The sequence below is a fragment of the Fundulus heteroclitus genome, unplaced genomic scaffold, assembly GCF_011125445.2.
Source record: "Fundulus heteroclitus isolate FHET01 unplaced genomic scaffold, MU-UCD_Fhet_4.1 scaffold_419, whole genome shotgun sequence".
Lineage (NCBI taxonomy): Eukaryota > Metazoa > Chordata > Actinopteri > Cyprinodontiformes > Fundulidae > Fundulus > Fundulus heteroclitus.
In genome coordinates, this window is record NW_023396834.1 from 16626 (window position 1) to 39328 (window position 22703).

The window sequence follows — 22703 nt, forward strand, 5'->3', positions numbered from 1 at the left end:
AGTATTCTTGTCAGCTCTCCAGTGCACGGCTCAGACGTTCAGCTCTCCGGTGCACAGCTCAGACGTTCAGCTCTCCGGTGCACGGCTCAGACGTTCAGCTCTCCGGTGCACGGCTCAGATGTTCTGCTCTCCGGTGCACGGCTCAGACGTTCAGCTCTCCAGTGCATGGCTCAGACGTTCAGCTCTCCAGTACATGGCTTAGACGTTCAGCTCTCCAGTGCACGGCTCAGACGTTCAGCTCTTCGGTGTACGGCTCAGACGTTCAGCTCTTCGGTGCACGGCTCAGACGTTCTGCTCTTCAGTGCTCAGCTCAGATGTTCTGCTCATCAGTGCTCGGCTCAGATGTTCAGCTCTCCAGTATTCGGCTCAGAGGTTCAGCCCTCAAGTCCACGGCTCAAGAGGTCTGCTCTCCAAGACCTCAGCTCGGATGCTCTGTCCTGGTCGCTGACCTTCGGCTCCAGAGTTCCTCCTGGTCAGTCTCTCCACACGCCTCCTGCCGGCCAGCTTCTGCACCCTACACCTCCGTCTGTTGAAAGACTCTGGTCCCGTCATCATCCATCTTCCACACCATTCAATAAAACTCACTCCTAAGAACTAGCTCTGTGTGTGCGTGCTGTGTCCAGGTTCATCCTCGAAAAATATCATAACACACCCGTTTTACCTCAATATAATAAATATTTTCAAAAATTTTGTTTGGACAGGCAATATTCGTCTGATAATATAGCTTGTTGTAATGGAATAATGGAAACATTATGGAACACATAAACACATTTAAGCGTGTCAGGCAAAAATTAATAAATTTTTAAAGGGGTAAATACTTTTCACAGCACACTGTTACCTTTACTTTGGACGGTTCAGACCGCCTTGTGTCTTTAGTTCTTGAACAATGTTGACTATTTCTTTTCCTGTTTGACTTCTACTTTTACTTTTAATCACTCTGCTTGCTGTCCTCTCACCAACTTCATCAGACAGCTGCTCGCCGGTTACTGCTTCATCCATTATTTTGATTTCCAATCTTTTGCAACGTCTCCACTGCTGAGGAAAATGAGAGGCTTTAAATGCAAATAGTGCTGCAGGTTCCATAAATGAATGCATCTGCAGAGTGTCCTCTAATGCACTCAGGCCATAAGAAAAGGTGCTCAGCAAATGCTTGACTAGCTCCAAGAAATAAATGGTAATATAAAGCGGGGCGTGGGAGGCGTTCAGTAACTGTTGATTTTGGCAAACAAAGTGTGAAAAGATGACTCTCTACTCTTGTTGCAGTTTACTTAGCTCCAACTCCTGCTGCCTGTTGGTGTTTTGGATCAGAAAGAGAGGCTTCAGTCTTCACACCACAGCAGAGAGGCAGATTCATACAGCGGAGTCCTTCTAAAGTCCTTCTCTCGCTCTCTCTCTCTCTCTCTCTCTCTCTCTCTCTCTCTCTCTCTCTCTCTCTCTCTCTCTCACGCACTCCATCAAACAGTCACAGCCACATGCTTAATTATTCAGTCACTAATTATCTCTGCAACTTCTTACATAACTGAGGTTGTTTTTGTAAGGGAAGGGAAGAAGGAGCTTGTGAGGAGAGGATGCCGGAAAAAGCAAGTTTTTGAGAGTTTTATCTGGCCAATGTGCTGATGCAACTTTTCTGGAGCTCCTGAAACTCCTTGAAAAACATTTTAATTTGGAGAACATTTAAATCTGGACTAGAGAGGGAAACGGTGGTAGATATTTCTGGCTTCTGATTATGTTTATACCGAACATTTAAAATGTCTGATTTTTAAACAGGGCAATGTCTTGCATAATACAGAGAAATGATGATCTGTTGTTTTGGATTTCACTAAAAGTTTATAAAGGCCCTTTGTTTGTTTGTTTGATTATTACTTGAAAAGACACACAGATCTTCATATTGTGTGCTAGTTTTTTCACAACTTTTCATATTGACATTAGTGACAATGCTGCCTCTAACACCAAATCATTTATCCCCTTCCTATTTAATTTTTTTTTCTTAGCCATTTACAATGCAAACTGCTTGTTCATCCATTTCAACTGTTTTCTCAACAGAAAAAAGTTGATTCTACCTATTTAAAATCATATTGCAGAGAAACAGAAGGGTGCTCAATTTGAAGATGCCCTTTACTCGATATCTTGGCTGAACCTCAGTTCGTGGACTTCTCTTATGCTACATTTCAACCGAGTGGAACATTTCTAGTGTTTGTTTAACGTTTGCTTGTGCTAAATCTAAACAAATGTATTAGGCATATATTTTTACCCCCTTAACTGCCCTGACAGGGAGTCAGTAGTTTTATAATTTCTATGAAATTACTTTCTAAACAGTTCACAGTCGAGTGTTTCCAGCATGGTTTCTTTTTGTCCCCTCCCCATTCCCTCATCAGATGTTTAATCTGCACCATCACTCATAACATCTCTAAGCTTTTGTGTTTTCCACAGTATTACTTGTTACTACTTGTAAACACAAAATATAAACTCAACCTTCTGTGCCTGCTTCAGTCAGCTGAGAATACAGCATGGGTGAACTGCAGTGGTTAAGCCAGCCTCTCCATAAATGGAGCAAAACAGTTTGGATCTTGAACACATTTACTGGAAGTTTTACAGCAGTTATATTCCAAGGATTGATCAAAAGTACCAACATCTTTGTAAACTCCTTATAATGTCATCAGATTTTGAGTGTGGCCTTATCAGATTTGAATCTCTACCTGATGTGCTGCTCCGACACTTAAAATCCACCACGCTGGCTCAGTATAGATATATATAAACCGAACTTAGAACTTTTTCTGCTGCTTTTGTCATTGTTATATGTCAGATGTCATAGCAGACTCCTACTATGACATCCGTTATCTCACGGACTGCTCTAGAAATGCAATTTTCTTGTCACGTTAGCATAACACCTATTTTTACACCGGCCATCATAGTCGTCTTTTGGACAACTGTCCCCTCAGCGGTCTTCCTTGTGATTGTGTCGCCTACAGAACTAGACTGAGAGACCATTTAAAGGCATTTGCGGGTGTTTTGAGTTAATTAGCTGATTAGAGTGTGGCACCAGGTGTCTTCAATATTGGACCTTTTCACAATATCCTCATTTTCTGAGATACTGAATTTTGGGTTTTCATTAGTTGTCATTTCTAATCATCAAAATAAAATAAAAAAACACTTGAAATATATCAGTATGTGTGTAATGAATGAATATAATATACAAGTTTCAGTTTTTGAAAGGAATTATTGAAATAAATAAACTTTTTTATGATATTATAATTATATGACCAGAGCCTGTATATCAGCTGCGTTGTGTAATACAACTAAACCAAAGTCTGGTTTAAGTACTCCACTTCACTAGCAGGGCTGTCCCAAACGCTCCAGCTGATGATTATTTACACAGAAGGTGGAGCTAGGGGGCGCTATACAATAAATCATCTTCCTGAGTGAAAAACTGACTTTTTTTGGGGGGCGGCGTATTTTTAGTCTGATGATGACAACATTCATCCCCAGCATATGTAAAACAAAGCTGCAAAATGCAGGCGCCTACTTTCCTGGTACAAAATCATGTTTGGAGGGGTTGTCTTTTTTTTCTTTCATTATCCTCTAAATGCATGGTTTTTGTTTGCCTGACCAAACATTGTGCTACTTAGTTTAAAGGATGGTGCGATTATAGAGACCAATATCTGTTGCATATCCTGATGCCAAAGTAGCAACCCTCACCTTTCATGGTCAATGTTGTTTTAGCTCAGAGGTACGCCACAAACACAGGCCACAGAGATATGCATGCATAGTTGCATGTGTAGAATACACCCTTTTGTCTTAAGGAAGGCAGGAAGGCAAGTAGGCACCCATCTTCATTCAGTATCTAATACTCAGTAGCTGTTGTGGCTGTTGTTTTTTATATATGGGGGGGGGGGGGGTAGATTATTGTTTTGGAGTCACTCCAGTTACATAAACAGTGACTCCAGACGCTAGAGAATCAGGGGCCGACGGTCTTCTGCCATCGCATCTTCGGTCCAACTCGCTGCGCTTACAACCTTGTCTAAGCAGGTACTATTAATAGCAACGGTTTCACATAACCGTTACTAATGGAAAAGCCGAAATAGCGAATCGACCTGTAGCAAACTCCTCTGAGTTGGTACCAATGGAAAAGGGGCATAGATGATGTGCCTGGATAACGGCTATATTGCCAAATGCATTGTGTACTTTATTCAGTCGTATTATTCAGCTAATAAGCTATTACGTGCGATAATTATTCTCTGCCAATTCCTGTTAGGTATGTTTATTTGCTGCTTTGACAACGACTCCTCTAGGCCACCTAATGGAGCTTGTTAGCATAAGCATGCGTGGATAATGGGCACCAACTATCGAAATCATATTTAATGGCCAAAATTACACAAAAAAATTGAAAAGCCGTGTGTAGCATTAAGATCAGGTCCATTGAGAGTAATGGTCTCATATAAAAGGAAAGCGTTGCAAAACATTGTCGTGGTTTTAATGTTTTTTACCCACACGGTCTCAATTCTCTCTAGGCGTAATTAATTTTTAGCCTCTCTGTAAATAAACAACAAATGCAAATTGGACTGTGATTTAAATACTTATGATATATCATTTGTTTTTTCGTTTTTAAGACAAGAGCTGTTTAAATAATGGTCCTAATGGTCCTAAAGGCATGCGGAGAAATACTCCACCCCCGGTCGAAACAACCAATGGGAGCCAGGAGGTGTGTCTTAGCAATGTCAATCACACTCATGTACACGCTGCTCACATCCCTCCCCTGCACAGTCTCAGGATCACCGTTATGTTGCACATGTTTGGAGAAATTGTGGAGAAACAACTTAATGTTACAGGAAAAGTGCCAATTTCTTGATTGACACCTGCTCAAAAACAAAGACGGGTAAACAAAAGAAGACAAACTTAAAAAAAAGCAGCTTTTTACCCCATAAATACATAAACGTCTACATATCAGAAATTATAGTGTGCTTTACAGCAAAGACTGCGGCAAAGATTCATGAAATAGTTAAATAGTTATGCTTCACTAACTTAATTCGAATAGACACTAATAATAGTGACTCAAGAGAAAGATGAAAGGTACTGTAATTAGTTTGAAATCAACCTTATTATCTTTGTGCGCACTCATGTGCAGGCTTTTCATGACCTTATATACGAAGCTGCTTTAGGTAACTTCACATCTGTGTCCATGCAGGAAAAAATTTCCTCTCCTTTTCTTCATTGGATGTGGGTTAATATGAGTTATATAAACTCTGGCTCCAACACGCGCTCAGATGAGGGCTCACAGGTATTGTGCATGCGCACACAGGGTGACACAAAAACAAATAAACTCCACATGGGAGCTTTCCATTTGTCAACATTTACAGCAGTGGCAGCTAAACTTAGCAGAGGGGCACCATGGCATCGGTTTACCTCGGGCTAGCCCACAGCCTTGGTGGGTGGGGGTTGGTTGAGCTCGGTGTTGCTACGTGTGCTCATGAACATCACCTTTCATCAGCAGGGGCCTAGGTCGACATCCTTAATGTGTCAAAGCGAATCTGGCAAATGCCACAAATGTCTCTGACATCATGGAGTTTCCACTGCTGTGCTCAGTTCAGCTCAGCTCCTGGCTGGCAGCTTGGATGTTTCACATCACTGGCTGACGCACGGGGGTTCCCCACCCACCTGCCCCTAGTTGACCATACATGTATTCCCGAACTGCTGTTTATTTAGAAGGACATAATCTTGCATGTGAAAGGTCAATTCGCGTCATGTTGGAGTCAAAGTTGTAAACAGGAAGTAACTGAAAAATAAGCACAAGTACTAAACAACATTTATGCCATTGGATAATCTCTGGATGACTGTAATATAATTTGGAATACAAACTGTCGTCTTTGCATTTGCTGAAATCAGATGATAGTGTTGCAACACTTTGACGTTCCCATACTTTATTATTTAATTCTGTCTTTCTCTTGGTTGAAGTTCTTTTTTATAGATTCATGATCTTTCAGTGTGTTATTTTCTTTAAATTATAGCAGCTTTAATTTTACGTATTCGTGTGCTTATTGTGTTAGTTATTAATAATCACATATAATACTGTTATACGTGTTTATTTGTTATTTATGTTAATGTATGGCCTTAACTTTAATGTTTTTATACATTTTATTGAATAATTTCCCCTCCTCCTTAAACAATACACATAAGTCTCAATTATTTTTCTTCCAAACTAATCTACGCGGTAGTATTTCCACAGGTCCTTATTCTCTTTAATATGCTGATTTCTCTCACTTTTAATACTTTGCTTTATTGCCAATATAAATCCTATTTCACCAGTGTGTTTACTTGATTTGATCAGTTTAATACGTTTAAAGAGTTTTTAACCTCTGTAAATCACTTTGTTAAACATTTGAAGGCATGAAAATCACCCTATAAATAGATAAATAGATAAAATAATTTAGTAAGGGGATTGAATTTATTTTTGTAAGTTGTATGTGGAATTTCTTTTTTTTTTTTTTGTGAGAACCTCTTCCAGGCGTTTCCCGTCAGCAAACTAATCCTGGGTTATTCCTGAGGATTACCTCAGAGGTTTCCACAGCTGTCACATGTTCAGCTGGTTCTTAAATATCAAAGGATTTGTTGGGTCAGAACCCAGACGTGCACCACCACGATCACCACCACTGGAAGGTACTATCTCCATCTTTGGCCTGGCCATCATGTTTGTGCTGCCAGTGGTCTTTAAAACCTTTGGAATAATCATTGTAGAATTGAATTGATGAAAACAGAAAAGCAAACACAATAACAATGTGTTTCCTCGTGCAGCTGCTGGCTTACTGGGTGTTATCTAGTTTATTTCATTCTTGTCTCCAATTTAAATAATCCACTTTGTCTGTGTTCTCTGTTTATTGAAAATATTTAGCCTTCTAATTTTTACCTGTAGCAAAAAAGCTGGCTTCAGGCTCACCTGGATAATCTCTGTCACAGAAATGCACATAAGACCAAATAAAACACCAGGCACCGTAGAAATTGTACTTACTGCGCTGAAGAGCTGTAAAAGTCTACATACCCTGATTAAAATGGCAGGATTTCATGACTAGAGAACAATGTAATCATGATAAATCTTTTTAAAATGTTATTTATCACTTGACTGGAAAACATGCATTAGGGAGGACATGTTAGAAACCAATGTAATTTTGAACACCCTCAAATTGATATTTTGCTGAAGCACATTCTGATTTATGCTGATCATTAAGTTTTCTTGATTTCAAACCTACCATCAGCTAAACTGAATCAGGTTAACCTTGACATAAAGTACATTTCTCCCGGTTGTTTTTTTCTGACTTCTCTGGGTTTCTATTTTTTAGATAAAGCCATAGTTTACAGAGAGGTTACAAAACATTAGCTGGACCTAATTAAACAAATGTTAAAAATCATTATTTATATGTCAGGGCAAACTGAGGACATTCGACCAATAATGAAAGAGAATATGGGACAATAGGGATTTAACAAAAGTTTCTTTTTCCGTAAGCATTGTAAAATCAAGAGAGAAACTGGTCAAAGGCTACAAAGTGGCCAACAGCGTCACTAAAAGAGCTGCAGAAAAATCCAACATGGTCTGGTTGTTTGACTTGTGACAAAAATCTATTGTCACAATACTATCATCTCAAACTCGATACAGATACTCAGAAAAATACTTGATACTATTTCTTATACCATGGCAACATTTTTTTTTAAGTTAAATAGGGGACAACGCCCTCCTGAATTTAGAAATATATAATTTCTGTGTCACTTCCCTGTTTGAGAAAACAGTAGACAAGGTGTGTGTGTCAATTTCTTTAATAGAATTGAATATGTACCTTTCAGAGTTTCAATTAGTTTTATTTTATTATAGTTCCTTATCTGTAGTGTGCAGTCGTGCACTTACATTTTCCTGTCAATTTGCTGATTACACACATTTCATTATTGTGGGACAAACAAAGGATTATTCTATACAAAACAGTGTTGCAAAAAAACTTGATCTGGTGGATAAAAAACTTTTACTGAGTAAATGGGGATCTGGTCCGTGCAAATATATTGTACAGCAGCCCTGTAAAAAAAAATAAATCTTTATGGTAGTTTTGCCTAATATTTTGTTTAGTAATCAACTACAGCAGCAGGGTAGGTAGCTATGGCTCCTACATTTTTCTGCTCTAACTTTCAGCTTCAGTCTTGCTCTACCATGACCTGTGTTGTTATTGGCCACATTAGCCTCAACTGTCTTTATAAACAAGTGGTGGAATATGGAGTACTGGGTTATTTTATTACTTCACTATTTATTACCCGACTGAGTCATCAGCTGATTAATATTTTTTGATTCGTACCAAGGAAAGGAGTGGAAGCGCATCCTGACGGGGAGCTCACGCTGACAGAACTCCGTAACTGGGTTGTCTGTGCCTGTGATGCTATTTAAATAGATAGCATTAGCGTACGTCCTCTTGAAGGTTTACTATTTTGCTGATGCAAATGAAACTGCTTTACTGACTTTTTAAGTTGCTCTCAAACATCAGTGTCATAGCGTTAGCTTGTAGCATTAGCTCAGCTTTCCATTTTTTCGTGTCTGTGCTTTATAAGGTAAGTTCCTCTGAACAAACACTGTCGTGTTTCTCTTGTTGATAAATAGGGCTGTATATGTTTGTCTGGGTGTACTTTTACACAGAAGGTGGAGGTAGGGGGTGAAATAGGAATTTTAAACGTCCAGCAGCAGATCATTGCTGAGCTGAGCGACTGCAGGGAGACTGAACGGTATTGCAGGTCTTCGGTCGAAAGAAGTGCGACTATTGAGTCAAATCTTAATGGGTCAGTTTATATTGATTTTTGACATAAATGACTAATTAATTCTTTTAGCATCAATTGTATCGAGATATATATTTTGAAAACCATAATTCTTATATGTCTAGACTACAGTGTAAGTTTGTGATACTTTAAAAAGTTAACAGGTGTGTGAAAGAGTAAAAGGTGCTTCAAAATGACAAGTTTAATAGTGTCCACACTTATGAGGCATGGTTTTCGGACCTTTATGTATTTACTTTCACCTATTTGTTTCAAAGTACAGGATAAATATTGTATGTGGAAAAAAAGTTTTTTAATTATTTGTCATGGTCAAATTTTTAGAATGAAGAAAAGCGGGCACTTTAGCGGGCATTTAACTTTGTGTTAAGCATATTAAAAAAAACGACAGCTCTGATTTTTATAGGTGTGGTAATACTCAAGGGGACAACTTTTCAACTCTGTGCTGTAGGAAAGTGCAATGAGACCCATTATCAATAGATATTCCATTCCTAAACAGGTACTAGAGACTATTGAGACATCCCTGCATTTAAGCTGAGTGGAAAACTATAAACATTCTTACAGAAATGGTTTTAAAATAATTTGTTTCTTTAAGATTCATGTGTGCAGGTAGCTCATTCTGGGTGTTTCACTGAGGGTTAGAGGTTGTGTATAGTACCACCCGTTGATCTCAGTGACCCAGAACAAGAGCCACGACCTTCAAGAGAGTCTGGCACGTAACTTTACCCCAACGACCCCCAGGAATGAGGTGTTGCGTGACAGCCCTTCCTTGGAGCAACGTGACTGGAAAAAGATAGCGCACTCACATAGCTGTGTTTATGGGGAAAACCCTTTGGAGAGAATCTCTGACATGCTGTGGGGTCCAACTGGGGATGGAGACCTCATCTTTGCCATGAAGGCTTGAGATTGTAAAAACACAAAATAGTTAGGGATACTCCTACACAAACATCTTTTACCAAGATGCATTTGGTTTCTGTTAAATTTTACACATGAAAAGTAACAAAAGTGATTGGAAAATATTTTATTGTTGCTTCATAATTCTCCTCACATTGCATGCCCTGTTATTAAACTCAAAACAAAGTGCATCAAATAGCATGCTATTTGTCAATATGTGTACTGATGAAAAGTGCTTTTAGTTTTAATGCATCTAATTAGCAGGGAAAAGAGAAATATCACTTATATTTCTCAATTATTTGAAATGCAGATTACCAGGCGGAGCTGATCAATGGAAAATTGGGTTATTGATGCATCACTGTACGTGTAGCCTCAAATTCTTTCTTTTAGTCCTATTGAATCCCTCTCTATTTGTTTTTATCATGTTCTACTTTGTTTATATATATATATATATATATATATATATATATATATATATATATATATATATATATATATATATATATATATATATATAGATAGATAGATAGATAGATAGATAGATAGATATAGATATATTGTTTGCGTTCTTGCCACCTGTGGTTGCGCAACATAAGGTATCAGCATGTACAGCGCACAGGCAAGCAAACACACATCTACACAGGTTACTAACGTGTTATTGAGTGTGAGACTGCAAACTGAATCATCCTGGATTTTCTGGCACACGCTCGCATTTGTGAAGCTGTTGCAGGGTGGTAATTAGTGGAAGCAGGAAGGTGATAACAAGCAGGAGCCACGCGTTTGCAGCTGAGGTGTCGGTGCGAGCATGCCACCGAAAGTCACAGCCACACCTATTGCACCCTCTCACACGTCCCCAGACAGGTCCTTTTTTAAATAGATGCTTATGTGCCCAAGTTGAAATACTTCCCTAGAAAACTCTTTAACGTTTATATTTGTTCACTATTATGTCCACCTCAACTCATCCTCCTACTCCTGTTTTTCCTTTGCCTCTTTTCCTCCTCTTCATCCTCCTCCTCCTCCATTTATACAGCCTGAGTCATTGTATCCAAAAGGTGAGATGCTGCATTCAGTTGGTTATGTTCTTCTTGCTACATCTGAAACGTTCTTCAGTTTTCTTTTTAACTTGTTACCTCCAATCCCTAGGTTTCATGTCATCCAGTCCTAAACTTTAAGCTTAAATCATGATGATCTTTTAAAGACTCACAACCTTTTCGTCACAAAGTGTTTAGACTTGAGTCCAGACACATTAAATCGACTCAAATGCTAACTCTTGTGCCTTGTGTGAAAGGCAGCGTAACCTCAAATGTGCTTCCTGATGTGTGTAATATCAACCTCTAGCACCTAAGCTGTGGTAGTCAGTGTTGCCTGTTGCACATCAGCCTTCCTTTTTCTGCCAGCCTGCCACAGATTCTTTTGCCATGCTGTAAAAATTCCCCCACATGACTGCCAAAGCTCACATATGCCATGCACACACCACACATGAGCACCGCTGCTACAGAATAAACACAGCTGCATCCCAAATGTCGCATTAATGACCCGCTAATAACACAACATAATCTTGGTGGTTAGTGATCCTTTATTTAAAATGTTGTTTAATGGATAAATCAGACACCGACGTCAAGGTGATCTAACGCACTTGCATGCGACACAGCAGAACACTGACAGATTTAACCGAGACACCCATGGTTCAGACATGACAGTGCCACCATTTATAAACACAATAATTACACACTGGAAATCTAGCAAATTTGCCGCAAGTCACTCCCAAAATGTTTTGATAAACTAGGTTTAGGTATCAAATCCACTGACCTTAGGATGGTGGATATACCTTGCAGTGTGGATTTCTGTTATTGACTGTAAAAATGGTGGCACCCTCTGCCTGCCTGCTCTCTGTTCAGGGGGCTCCTGGTTGGCCATCCTGCCTTGCTACTGGCAGGACCAACCAGATGGGGAGGTTAATCCGAGGGGATCCTGTAACTGTCTCTGACAAGCCATTAAAATAATTTTAAAATATCAGAAATGGTTTAATAGATAGTCAAATTATTTTGAAGCTGTGACAATTTAAAACTGTACTGTCTTTAAACTGGAAACTGACCCGAGTCTTTTTCATCAGACACAAGAAGTCCGTACCCCATAACAGCCAATCATGAAAGGAGGAGTTTTTCTTATTTTGAAAAAAGTACACTATAACCATCAATGCAAATGACAGTTCCTCCATCTAAAGAATGTCATGAATGACATTTATCCAGTCTTTTAATGTTTCATCAATCATCCATTTCCTTGTGATTGTGTTTTTGCTGGCAACTAGCATTGTATAAACGACCTGCAGGAACAAAGTTTGGACATTTAGGGCAATATTGGTCCCAACAACACTTTCCGCACCTTGTTTCATTTTGTCCCAGCTCCCAAAGACATAATGGCCAACTTATTTTGATCCACATGGCCTCCAGCATGAATTCTCTGCGTCTCTGCCTCTGAGCTGGTGTTTTGACAGCGTATAACATTCTTCCCTGTGTGTTAGTGAGGATGAACATTTCCAGCAGTTATTCAAAAATATTTAAACACTCTTCAATGTGAATCTCATAAATGGCCTCCTTCTCCCATTTCTCCTTGATGTTTAATGGATCTTCTCTCTCAAGGTTTTGTAATTCACAGTACAGTTTAGATATTAATTTGTTAATGGAGTTTGACTGATGTGGTTTTAGAAAAATATTTAAAATACCACCAAAACGCCTATCCGGATCGTCTTTGTTTGTTTTTTGTCATAATGGTGTCTGATTTGTAAAAAGCAAAAGAAGTCTCTGTTATCAAGGCCATGCTTCTGTTTGATGTCTAGAAAGTTCCTCGGTTAGCTTTCATTATAAAGATCATTATATTTTACCCTGACCTTTTTTTTTTTTACCCATTTTTTAAAGGTGTTATCTGTTTTATGTGAAGTTAAGTCTTGGTAATATGCCATCCATCTAATGGGCAAACAGGATTCTTTATTTTCTTTTACTAATTTTGACCAAGTCTTAAGTGCTGTTTCTGAGGATGGATTAAGTGCTTTAAAGTATTTTATTAAATCTATATTACCAATTACTGCTTGCAGGGGAATACCATTACTTCTACATTAAATTTCTTTCCATTTTGCCATGTAACATGGACTAAACATTTCCACTAATGGGCGTATTTGTGCTGCCTTGTAGGAGTTTTTCATATTAGGGAGTGAAAGGCCTCCTTTATTTTTTAGCCAGCTGTAAAGTTTTAAATCTAATCCTGGGTGTTTTACCTTGCCAAATAAATCTGGATATCAATTTATCAATTTTTTGAAACATAGTTTTGGCTTGTTCTGCTGGTATAGTCTGATATATCATCATATTAATAGCTTCTATAATTTGCATAAGTTACAAATAAGGCATTGGGCTCCATCTGTCAGATTTTATTTTGGTCATTAAAGGGTTATAATTTGCAGAGATAATATTTTTCTTCTTTTAGGAATAGTCACTCCCAAGTATACAATCTATTACATGTCACAAATTATTTTGAAATGATCTTTGACAATGCTATTGGCTGAATATTTAAATGTTAAACATGTGATTGGTGAGAGTTTAGTTTATAACCACAAGATTTTATATATTTCTGGAAGGAATTTCTGGGGTTTTGCCAATGGTGCGTATTTTGTTCTTTCAATCCTGTGTATTTTGGTGTTTTATCTAATCCATTGCTCAGTAAATATGGTAAATAATAGTAGTCTACAGCCTTGTTCTATTTTTATTTCTTCTGATAGCCCCCGATTAATTCCTGATTTTACCCATGTGCTTGTAGTATAGTTCCTGAATTATTTTTTAACTATTCGTCAGAAAAAAATTATCGGGACAGGGCTCTGAATAAGAACAACCGGTCAACGATATCAAACGCCTTTTGTGCATTTAGGACCAGTATAATTGCTTCTTTATCATACTTTTTAATATGACTGCTCACGTTTAGTGTTCGCCTAATATTGTCTCTGGTTCGTCTGTCCTTGATGAACCCTGTCTGGTCGAAGCTTATTATATCTGAGACGATATGTTCTAATCTTTAGTTTGGTAGTAAACATTTTATAGTCCTCCTCATTTAGTAGACTGATTGAGTGGTAATTTGAAGTTAGTTTGTTTTTACCCTCTTTTGGGATAACTGTAAACTTTCTCTCCCTTCAGGATGGGGGAATTTGTCCCTGTTTAAGACCCAGTTAAATGTTCTCAAAAGAAAAGGGGAAAGTTCTATTAAATAGATCTTCTACCATTCAGTGTTGAATCCCTCTGTTCCTGGTGATTTATTTAAGTTTTAACCTATTTACTGCCTTCTCTATTTCCTGAGCAGATATATTTTTTGGTCAGGGCTTCAGTTTGTTCTCTCGATACAGTAGGCAATAATACATTATTTAATAGTGCTTTATCTTCGTCAATTCCCTCTTGATCTTTTTAATCATATAGTTTTTTGTAGTACTTTTCAAAGCATCTTCTTATTTCTATATCTTTTATAAGTAACTTTTTTAGTTGTTGGCTATCTGATTTTGTATACAGCTCTTTCCTCCTGTTGCTTTTTTAATCTGTATGCTAAAAGTTTTGTTTATATGGAGCCTGTTTCACAGTAGCTCTGTTTTAGGAAAAACAGTTTCTTCTGTATACAGGTCTGTAATCCTTGATTTATTTCATCTGTGGTTTGTTCAATTATCTGTAGAGTTTTTGGGTCAACTTTGTTTTCATTTATTTTTTCTTCTAATTCAGCCAATTTGTGCTCTAAATTATTCATCACATTGTTTTTGATGCAAAAAAACAAACAACACTTAGACCTTTTAATATTTATGTTCAGTTCTTCCAACATATTTGAATACCTCTCCTATTCTCCGTTAACTCCATGCTCTTCCCTGTATATTTGGGGTTGCCTTGTTTCTCCCGATCGATGGCTCATCTCTTGTTTTCACCTGTTCCCTCAGGTTGTGGAAACAGCAGTTTGAGTGGAGACATGTACAACGCCGGCTACCATGCGATCACCAACGTAGACTACTCCTCGGTTTGCATCAGTGTCATGAGTGCCAAGTACAGCAGTAGTCCTGGGATGACTTGGCACCAGATGGACGTTCGCCAGCTCGCCTTCTCCGATGCATCCTTTGATGTTATCCTTGAGAAGGCCACGCTGGATGCCATCATGGTTGAGGAGAAATCGCCGTGGGAGGTCTCTCCAGAAACTTCCACTTTCATTCATCAAGCTCTGACGGAGGTAGCTGTAAAAACCTTTGTGTTTTATATTTTTGTGTTTTTGGGTGTGAGACTGCTAGTTAGGAGGGATTCTCTCTGAAGCAGGTTAATTTAGTCGGTCTTAGAATTTTTACAAAATTGTCAAAAATATCACTATAGCATTAATATTTGTATTTAAAATTGGTAAGATATAAATGGTTTTGATTGGTTTCAAAAATGAGTGAAATGTAAGATTTGGTTTCCTTCAGGCAACCTAGATAAACCAGCAACAGCAATTCTTTTAAGAAAAGAAAACATTATAAAGGACAGGGCACCACTGCAAACACACCATATATCACTCACTTCTAGGTAACAATTGTTCTGACTCTAGACTAAAAATCCATCAACCAGGTATATCATGGCTAATTCCAGAATTTCAGTTTTGTTGATGTTTGACCAAGCAATAACAATCTTTGTTTTAATACACTAAAGCTCCATTTCCACCGCCTCAGTTTGGCACGCTCTACTCCTCTCCACCTGTTATGCGAGCATCTCAGCACCAGTTCCTTTAAGGCCCAGCCCGGGTTTCTCCAGCCCTGCTCCAGAGCAGGGTCAAACTGAGCGTACTCGAGAGGTGTTTTGAGGGAACACACTTCTTTTCAGTAATTGGCCAAGGACAAGGAGACATTAGAAGGTTTTTCTCAGAGGAAGTCGTCAGACAAAGTAAAAAGCGACGACATAAATATCAAGGACCACCATGAACGGAGTGGGCCAAACCAAAATATAATTTTACTAATTACAAACCATTATCACGCCTGTAAGGAAAAAAAGGAAAAGAAAAAGGACACTTCAGCTTTTTATACACAGACATGCCATATCAGATCTGCGGATTTACCAAGGCTTTCTCGAAGTTTTGTCTCTAAAGAGTGTTCATGTGTTCATGGATGTGTGGTGGTAGGGAGCTGCTTTCTGCCTTTCAGACTGAGAGCAGCCGGGGCGAGCAGCGAGCGGCTCTCGCAGACCCGCCCGCTAAGATCAGCCTGCAGCCAGGGAGTTCCCGCTTCTTTGACCAAAGATCTCTCACTGTGAATATGTAAAATTAAACCTATAAAAAATAAATAAATAAAAAAAAAAAAACACCCCCTAGGGGCGTTTCCCTTGGGGGTGGCAACCACTGAGACTAGGGCAGCGGGGATTAGAACCAGTAACTCACCGGATCCAGGACAGACTCCTAGCTCCTGAGCCACTGCAACCCCCTAAATAACCAGCATCAAATATAATCACGTAAATGAGCCAAGATTTCAAGCTTGATTTTATAGTTTTATAGCTCAATGTGAATACCTTGAAGGTTGTCTGGATAGTGTCTGCACCCACATGTCCACAGATGTTAGCGGGAGTTTTTCCAACATTAAAGACCAGGGTCCTCATTTATGAAGTTTGTGTATGCACCAAAAACATGCAGCTCAATGTTAAACTCTCAATTTGGTATGTGTGAAAATTAACATTGGGTGAAATTGATGTCAATGCAAATTTTTCACCTGCCGTTAAAGTGTGCGACAGCAATCAACGATAAAGAACCATAAGGCACTAAAACAGACTCAAATACACTGACGTATACCTCTGTTCAGTTTTAATTACCTAAAGACCATAAAACCCATGAGTTTTCATGAGTTTTAGCTTTTATGGTTTAAACCTGTACAAAGAGATAGAATCATATTTAGCCTCATACAATAATGTAACACACTTCGAAATGACGTGAACAACCTCAATCAGATGTAAGCTGTAAATATTCTTCTGTTTTTTTCATGTGTAGATGTAAATGCACATCGATCTTTGTACTGGGAAGCATAAATCACATGTAAATCGTCTAACTGAGTTTTTCATTCTCAATCAGGAGATTACTTCCTATCAAGTCCGTTGTAATGATTACTAAGGTGGAGACAATCACACGTCCATAAAGTTGCACGTACATGTGACGGCAGTGTTGGCGCTGCTGGAGGACATGGATGCAGGAAGGATGCGTAGGGAGCGTGTTTCCAGAGATCCTACTGACCAGCTGGCACATCATGATGTGCAAAATAAGAGCAGGCTCCGTGCACAATCGCTGACTTGGTCATTGTTATATATGATATGTTTATCCAATACAGACATGAAATAATATACAAAAAATTAATCCCTACAAACTAATCCCATTTAGCCCACCCAGGTCACTGCCCAGTAGGTCTACGCACTACATTCCTATCCCTGACAGAAATGGGACACACTTTAATAAAATTAATTAACTTAATTAATCTGGAGCATTATTGTATGTTTTGAAATGAGTCAAGAAAGGGCCCCCATGTTTCTTCAAATTTACCAGTTGAGTGTTGAAGAGAACATCTAATTCTTTCCAGTTTCAAACACGACATAAGGTCACATAACCACTGCTTGTGAGTTGGAGGAGCTGCACCCTTCCACCTGGTCAGGACTGTGCGCCTCGCTAACAATGAGCAAAATGCCAGTGCCTGTCGTTTAGAGGCTGGTAAAGGCGACCCCTCACCAATGAAACCAAAAAGAGCCAAGAGAGGGCCAGGTGTTCCCACCGCTCCAGCCAACCTAAACATCGTACAGAAACTAATCTGGATATGAACTTAATGAAGTTGCAGGTAAGACACTAAATAATCTTAACATTTTAATAGAACATCACTTCAGAAATCCTGAACTTTGCTTTTAACTCTACACCTTTCCCAGCTCAGTTTACTTGTGAAGGAGATTTATTTACTTTTATTGCAGTGGTACATAAAACAAAACAAAAAAAAATACTTTTTTGCACTTCCTTGTCTTTTACTTCTTAATGTTGTTCAAACAGTGGGTGTCACCGCTGTGATGATTTGAATGCCCTACCATAACAATAGTATATCTGCAAATTACTCTCTGACTGTGAAATCTGTAATACTGGCACTTAACATTTCCATTCCGCTGCCCGTAAGAGGACTGACAAGACGCTGAGTGCTCTCAGCTGTTAGCCGGCGCACTAACCACCACATCAATTTGACAATGACAATGTTTTGGCCATTAGTCATTCTAGACCTTGACACACTAAGACAAGAGAACACCATTATTAACTGAAGTAGGCAGCTCAAGGTTTGTAAATGGAGAAGAACCGCTCGAGATACACTCACTGGAATGTTTGAAGTGCAGCTCAAGAAGTCAAAATTAGAAATTAAGTTCACACCAGTCTTCAAAGTCATCGGGTTATATAGCTAACTATAAATTCCAGTCAAACCACATTAGTTTATTTGTATGGTGATATAGAGTTCCCCGAAAATGTTTTTCACCCTTAGAGGTTTCCTGTTTTTTTTTGCTTTTTGTCACATATATGTATGTAGTTCAATCTTCAGACTAAGAAAACCTGAGCAGTTACAAATAGCTTTTTTGAAATGATGATTTAATTTATCAAGAGAAAAGAAAAGCTGTCCAAACCAACCTGGCCCTGTGTGAAAAAGTAATTGCCCCCAAACCTAGTAAAATCTTGAGCCACCCTTGGTGGGAGGAGGTGCCGTTTCTGACGACTGAAAGTGAGTAATTTACATCACTGTGAAGAAATTCTGCCTCTCAATTCATACCAAATTAAGCGTTAAACATTGAGCTGCATGTTTTTGGTGCATACACAAACTTCATAAGTGAGGACCCTGGTCTTTAATGTTGGAAAAACTCCTGCTAACATCTGTGGACATGTGGGTCCAGACACTATCCAGACAACCTTCCAGGTATTCACATTGAGCTATAAAACGCTGTTTTGCAAAGTTCTTTTATTTCAGGCGTATTGGAGAGTTTTCCAACATGAAATGCTTAAGGCTTGAAGTGACAAACTGATGACTGGATCTTTTCTGTTCAGGTTGTGAACGAGACACTCTACCAGTAACAAGCTCCACTTTTGTATCATCAGTCCACAGAATCCTTTTCAAAAAGTCTTAGTCAGCAGTTGTTTTGGCCTTGTAATTCTGCAACGAATCACATGTTTGCTCAGTCTCTGTCTTTTGATTCACTCATGAACACTGACTGAGATAAATGAGGCCTGTAGTGCTTTAGATGTTGTTCTGGGTTCTTTTGTGACCTCCTTGTCCGAATCGTTGGTGCATTCATCAAGTAATTGGGTAGCCCAGCAACATCTGGAAAGATTCACCACTGTTCCATGTTTTACTAATTTGTGGTAAATGGCTCACGGCTTTTTTCTGGACTCCCAGACTGATCATGGTCAAGAACTTTATTTTGTTTTGTTTCAATTTCCATAGGCGGTGGCATGGTGTGTGGTTTTTTAGATCTTCTAGCCCACTTCATGTTGTTAGACAGGTTTTATTGAAGTTATTTCTTTATATTCTGTCAGTAACCATACATGTGTGTGGCTAGGGATATTTTATTACTTACTCAGGTTATCTTTATCTGATTTTTAAAATTTGTTTGATCATCTTAAGTGACATGAAAGCAAAGAGGAAGACTACACTGTGCTGTAATGGAATGATAAATTAATTTTCATTTTGGGACTCAATCTAAAATCCCACATTGTTCTCTATTAAGTATTTCCAGATACGTTTGCTACAACTAAATTAACTAAGCGTTTAAGGATATGCTGTGACTTCATCATTTATTTACTCCAATAAACAAAGGTAAATAGGCAACGACATGCAGGAAAAAGAGGCTGTTCTCCGGGTCTTTTCCTCCAAAAGGAAGAGCTTTCAAAGAAGGATAGGCGTGTTTGGTGGCTGCTCAGATGGGTGGATATGAGTCCACTTTAGACTCCACTTCTCTTTTCTTAGAGCAGTGTGTTGATGAAAAAGCAGTGGCCTTTGTTGTGCCCATTCTGTGTTTGTTTCTGAGTGCATTTGTGTTATGATTGAAAAGTCTGTGGCCTTTGTGTGACACAGTGGCTTATGTGACTGTGGCGGTCACAATTGCTGCTCCAGTTACTGTGTCCGTGGTTTGCATGAATGTGCCAGCTCTGTTATGAGTCTACTTTCCAACATAAAGTTTTCTCACTATGAAAAAGAGGACAGAGAGGTAACAAAAGGTGAGAGAGAAAAGGCTAGATGTAGCAAGAAGATAGAAGGATGGAGTAATACGGAGGGTGGGGATCCCTTGAACGTCTTATGTTACCAGTGAACTGAAAAGGAGAAATAGATGAAATGAGAGCAAAGCAAGAATAAAGAGGTTGCATGACAGCAAACAAGAGAAAGTTTTTAAGGAAAGGGGATGAAAGAAAGAAAACTCGACAGGAAGCTAATGAGCACAGTGCCGGTGTGAGGCGGATTAGACGTAGCACCGCTGAAAATGAAATCTGCTTTAAGGCTTTTTTCCCGGCTATTACTTCAGCTGTAGAAACGCGCTGATAAATGACAAATGGTGCAGATATACACTTGCCAGTACTTGGGGGAAACAAAAATCAAATCAATGCTGCAGACATTACAGCCAAAAAAGAAGCAAAACGACGATAAATCATTCTTACCTGTCATGTGTGATTTTAAGAACTGACCGTCTTGACACAGAATTGTGGAACAATAGATTTTATGGTGTTTATTTTTGTTTTTCTAATCTTCACACTCCCCTCGTACATGCAAACAAAATCTTTCCGTAGCGGCTGTGGTTCGCTGAAGTGTGACATTTTTTTTCACAGACTGACACGCTCTATGAATCACTCTAGCTGTTGCTATGGAGACTTTCATTGGATATCATTTCAGACGAACACTTTTAATTGCTAACCTTTTAGTCCTGTTCAAAAGGTAAAGAGTAGTCCTTGGACTTTGTCAAACAGACGACTTTACCTGGATATGCTTAAACTTAATTTCTCTTGGAAGTAATATACTGCGGTTCACCCAGAGTACCAGACGTAAAAATGTACACTGTATTACCAAAAGCATTGGGTCACCATCCAAAAGATTGGATTGGAAAGGGATGGATGGTGCTTTGATAGGATGCCACCTGCGCAGTAAGTGCAGTTGAGAGATGTTCTCACTGCTAAACACTCAGCTGTTAGCAGTGTTATAACAAAGTACAAGCAATTTGGAACAACAGCAACTCAGCCATTAAGTGAGCCACCTAAAAACAGAGTATGGTCAGTGAATGCCGAGGTGTGCGTTACACAGAGGTCGCCAACTTTCTGCCGAGTCAGTAGCTACAGACCGTACAACTTTATGTGGCCTGCAGATTGGCTCATGAACAGCGCAGCGAGAGATTTGAGGAACAGATTTTCTTGGTCATGCAGCTTTACACCTCTAGGAGCAATGCAAAGCCTCACATGCAGTGGTTTAATGCTTTGCAACAGTGGGCTGAAGGAATTGTGGGCTTGTTCTCTGGACTGACGGAATTTGCCGTTCTGTCTGACAATCAAACGGATCAGTTTTGGGTTTGGCAGTTTGTAGATGGCCCCTTCAGTTCCAACAAGACTACACACAAACTCAAAAGCATGGGCCATAAAGATAGAGATGAGTGGGGGACAATCTGTGCATAAATAAATAAGTGAATTAAAGAAATGTGGCATAAACACGATTGTTAAGGGAAAGTCTAAATAACGAACGATAGATGGAAATGAAGTGCACTATCCCAATAAATGCTGTCATGTAAGACGATGTTCCAGGCCCTGTTTTAACATCAGGCCTCAAAGATGTGAGTGATGACTGGAGGGAGAAATAAAGTCTTCAGCGATGCTTTAAGTACCAGGGGGAAAAAATGTATTTGCTGACCAACACTTTTTGGCTTTGGATTTGTAAGTCACCCTAATGAAGGCCACAAGCAGTCTTCACTCCACCAGATGTGCTCCTTGCAACTCGGGAGTCGGTGAAGTTGTGCAAGAAACTCTTGTATGACTGATGGTTGTAAAGTCAGACCTGATAACCTTCTGCAGTAGCATTTTCTGCTCATTCTTATAGCATCCTCTGTTCTATGGTGTAAGTCAGAATCCCACATTATAAAATCATTATCCGCCCTGATGCTTTTAGTTATTTGTGTATCAGTTTTGTTGGATAACCTGTAGTTAGTTGGTTATAATCAGTGAAGTGTGAGGAGGTTCAAAACTGGTGAGGCAGCGACGCAGACTTCTCTGGATAATAGATATATTTCGAATATAGACAGACAGAATGCTAACATAATATTTTTAAGTTATTTAAAATATTTACAGAGTGAACATTCTACATTGTAATCAAGTCATGTTACTCTAATCTGTTTCTTATTGTGGGCTATGGCACATGGAGATTTACCTGACCCCAGCCAGATTGATATCACTCCGTCTAGCTTCACTCAGATCCACCTGGGACATCTCCCATAGAGAGTGATTTCTTCAACCAATTTTATTGTCTAGCCAATCAGGACGCAGGGCTGGAGTTTCATAGATGTGACGTAGTGGAGAAGCGACAGTGAGACTGTTTTGATTTAGACAATAATGGCGGCTCGCATCGAGGAAGCAAGCGTTAACATTGATGCTGCTATTTCTTCCAGTCTACCTAATATTGTTTCATTAAAAGAACATCAGAGAACGGCTCTGAAGGCTTTTGGTGGTGGAAACGATGTTTTCGCCCTTCTCCCGACCGGATTTGGCAAGTTTTGTTTTCTGGGGCGCAAACCATATTAGGAGGCCTTCAGTCCTCAACACGGTCGGCCCGGGATCGACTCCGACCCGCGGCGCTTTGCCGCCTGTCTTCCCCCCTCTTCCTGTCAGCTCACTGTCAATAAAACACGTGCCACTAGAGCCGCAAACACAAAGCAAAACGTTTATTTTTTTCCTGCGTCGCTCTCACAGCGTCACGGGTTAGCTTTGTTGTGAGTGGTTGAAATATCACGTCGATAAAGATG

At 39.2% G+C, this 22703-nt stretch overlaps 1 protein-coding gene across 1 annotated transcript in view; it reads left to right on the forward strand.

Annotated features, from left to right (window-relative positions):
• Window positions 1–342: 342 nt before the first annotated feature.
• The window catches only part of ece2a (endothelin converting enzyme 2a), a 64574-nt gene continuing 42213 nt past the window's right edge, over window positions 343–22703 (forward strand). The window contains exons 1-2 of the mRNA XM_036131209.1: window positions 343–472; window positions 14642–14925. Of these exons, the coding sequence (XP_035987102.1) occupies window positions 343–472; window positions 14642–14925 (414 nt within the window). The remainder of the gene's footprint in view (window positions 473–14641; window positions 14926–22703) is intronic.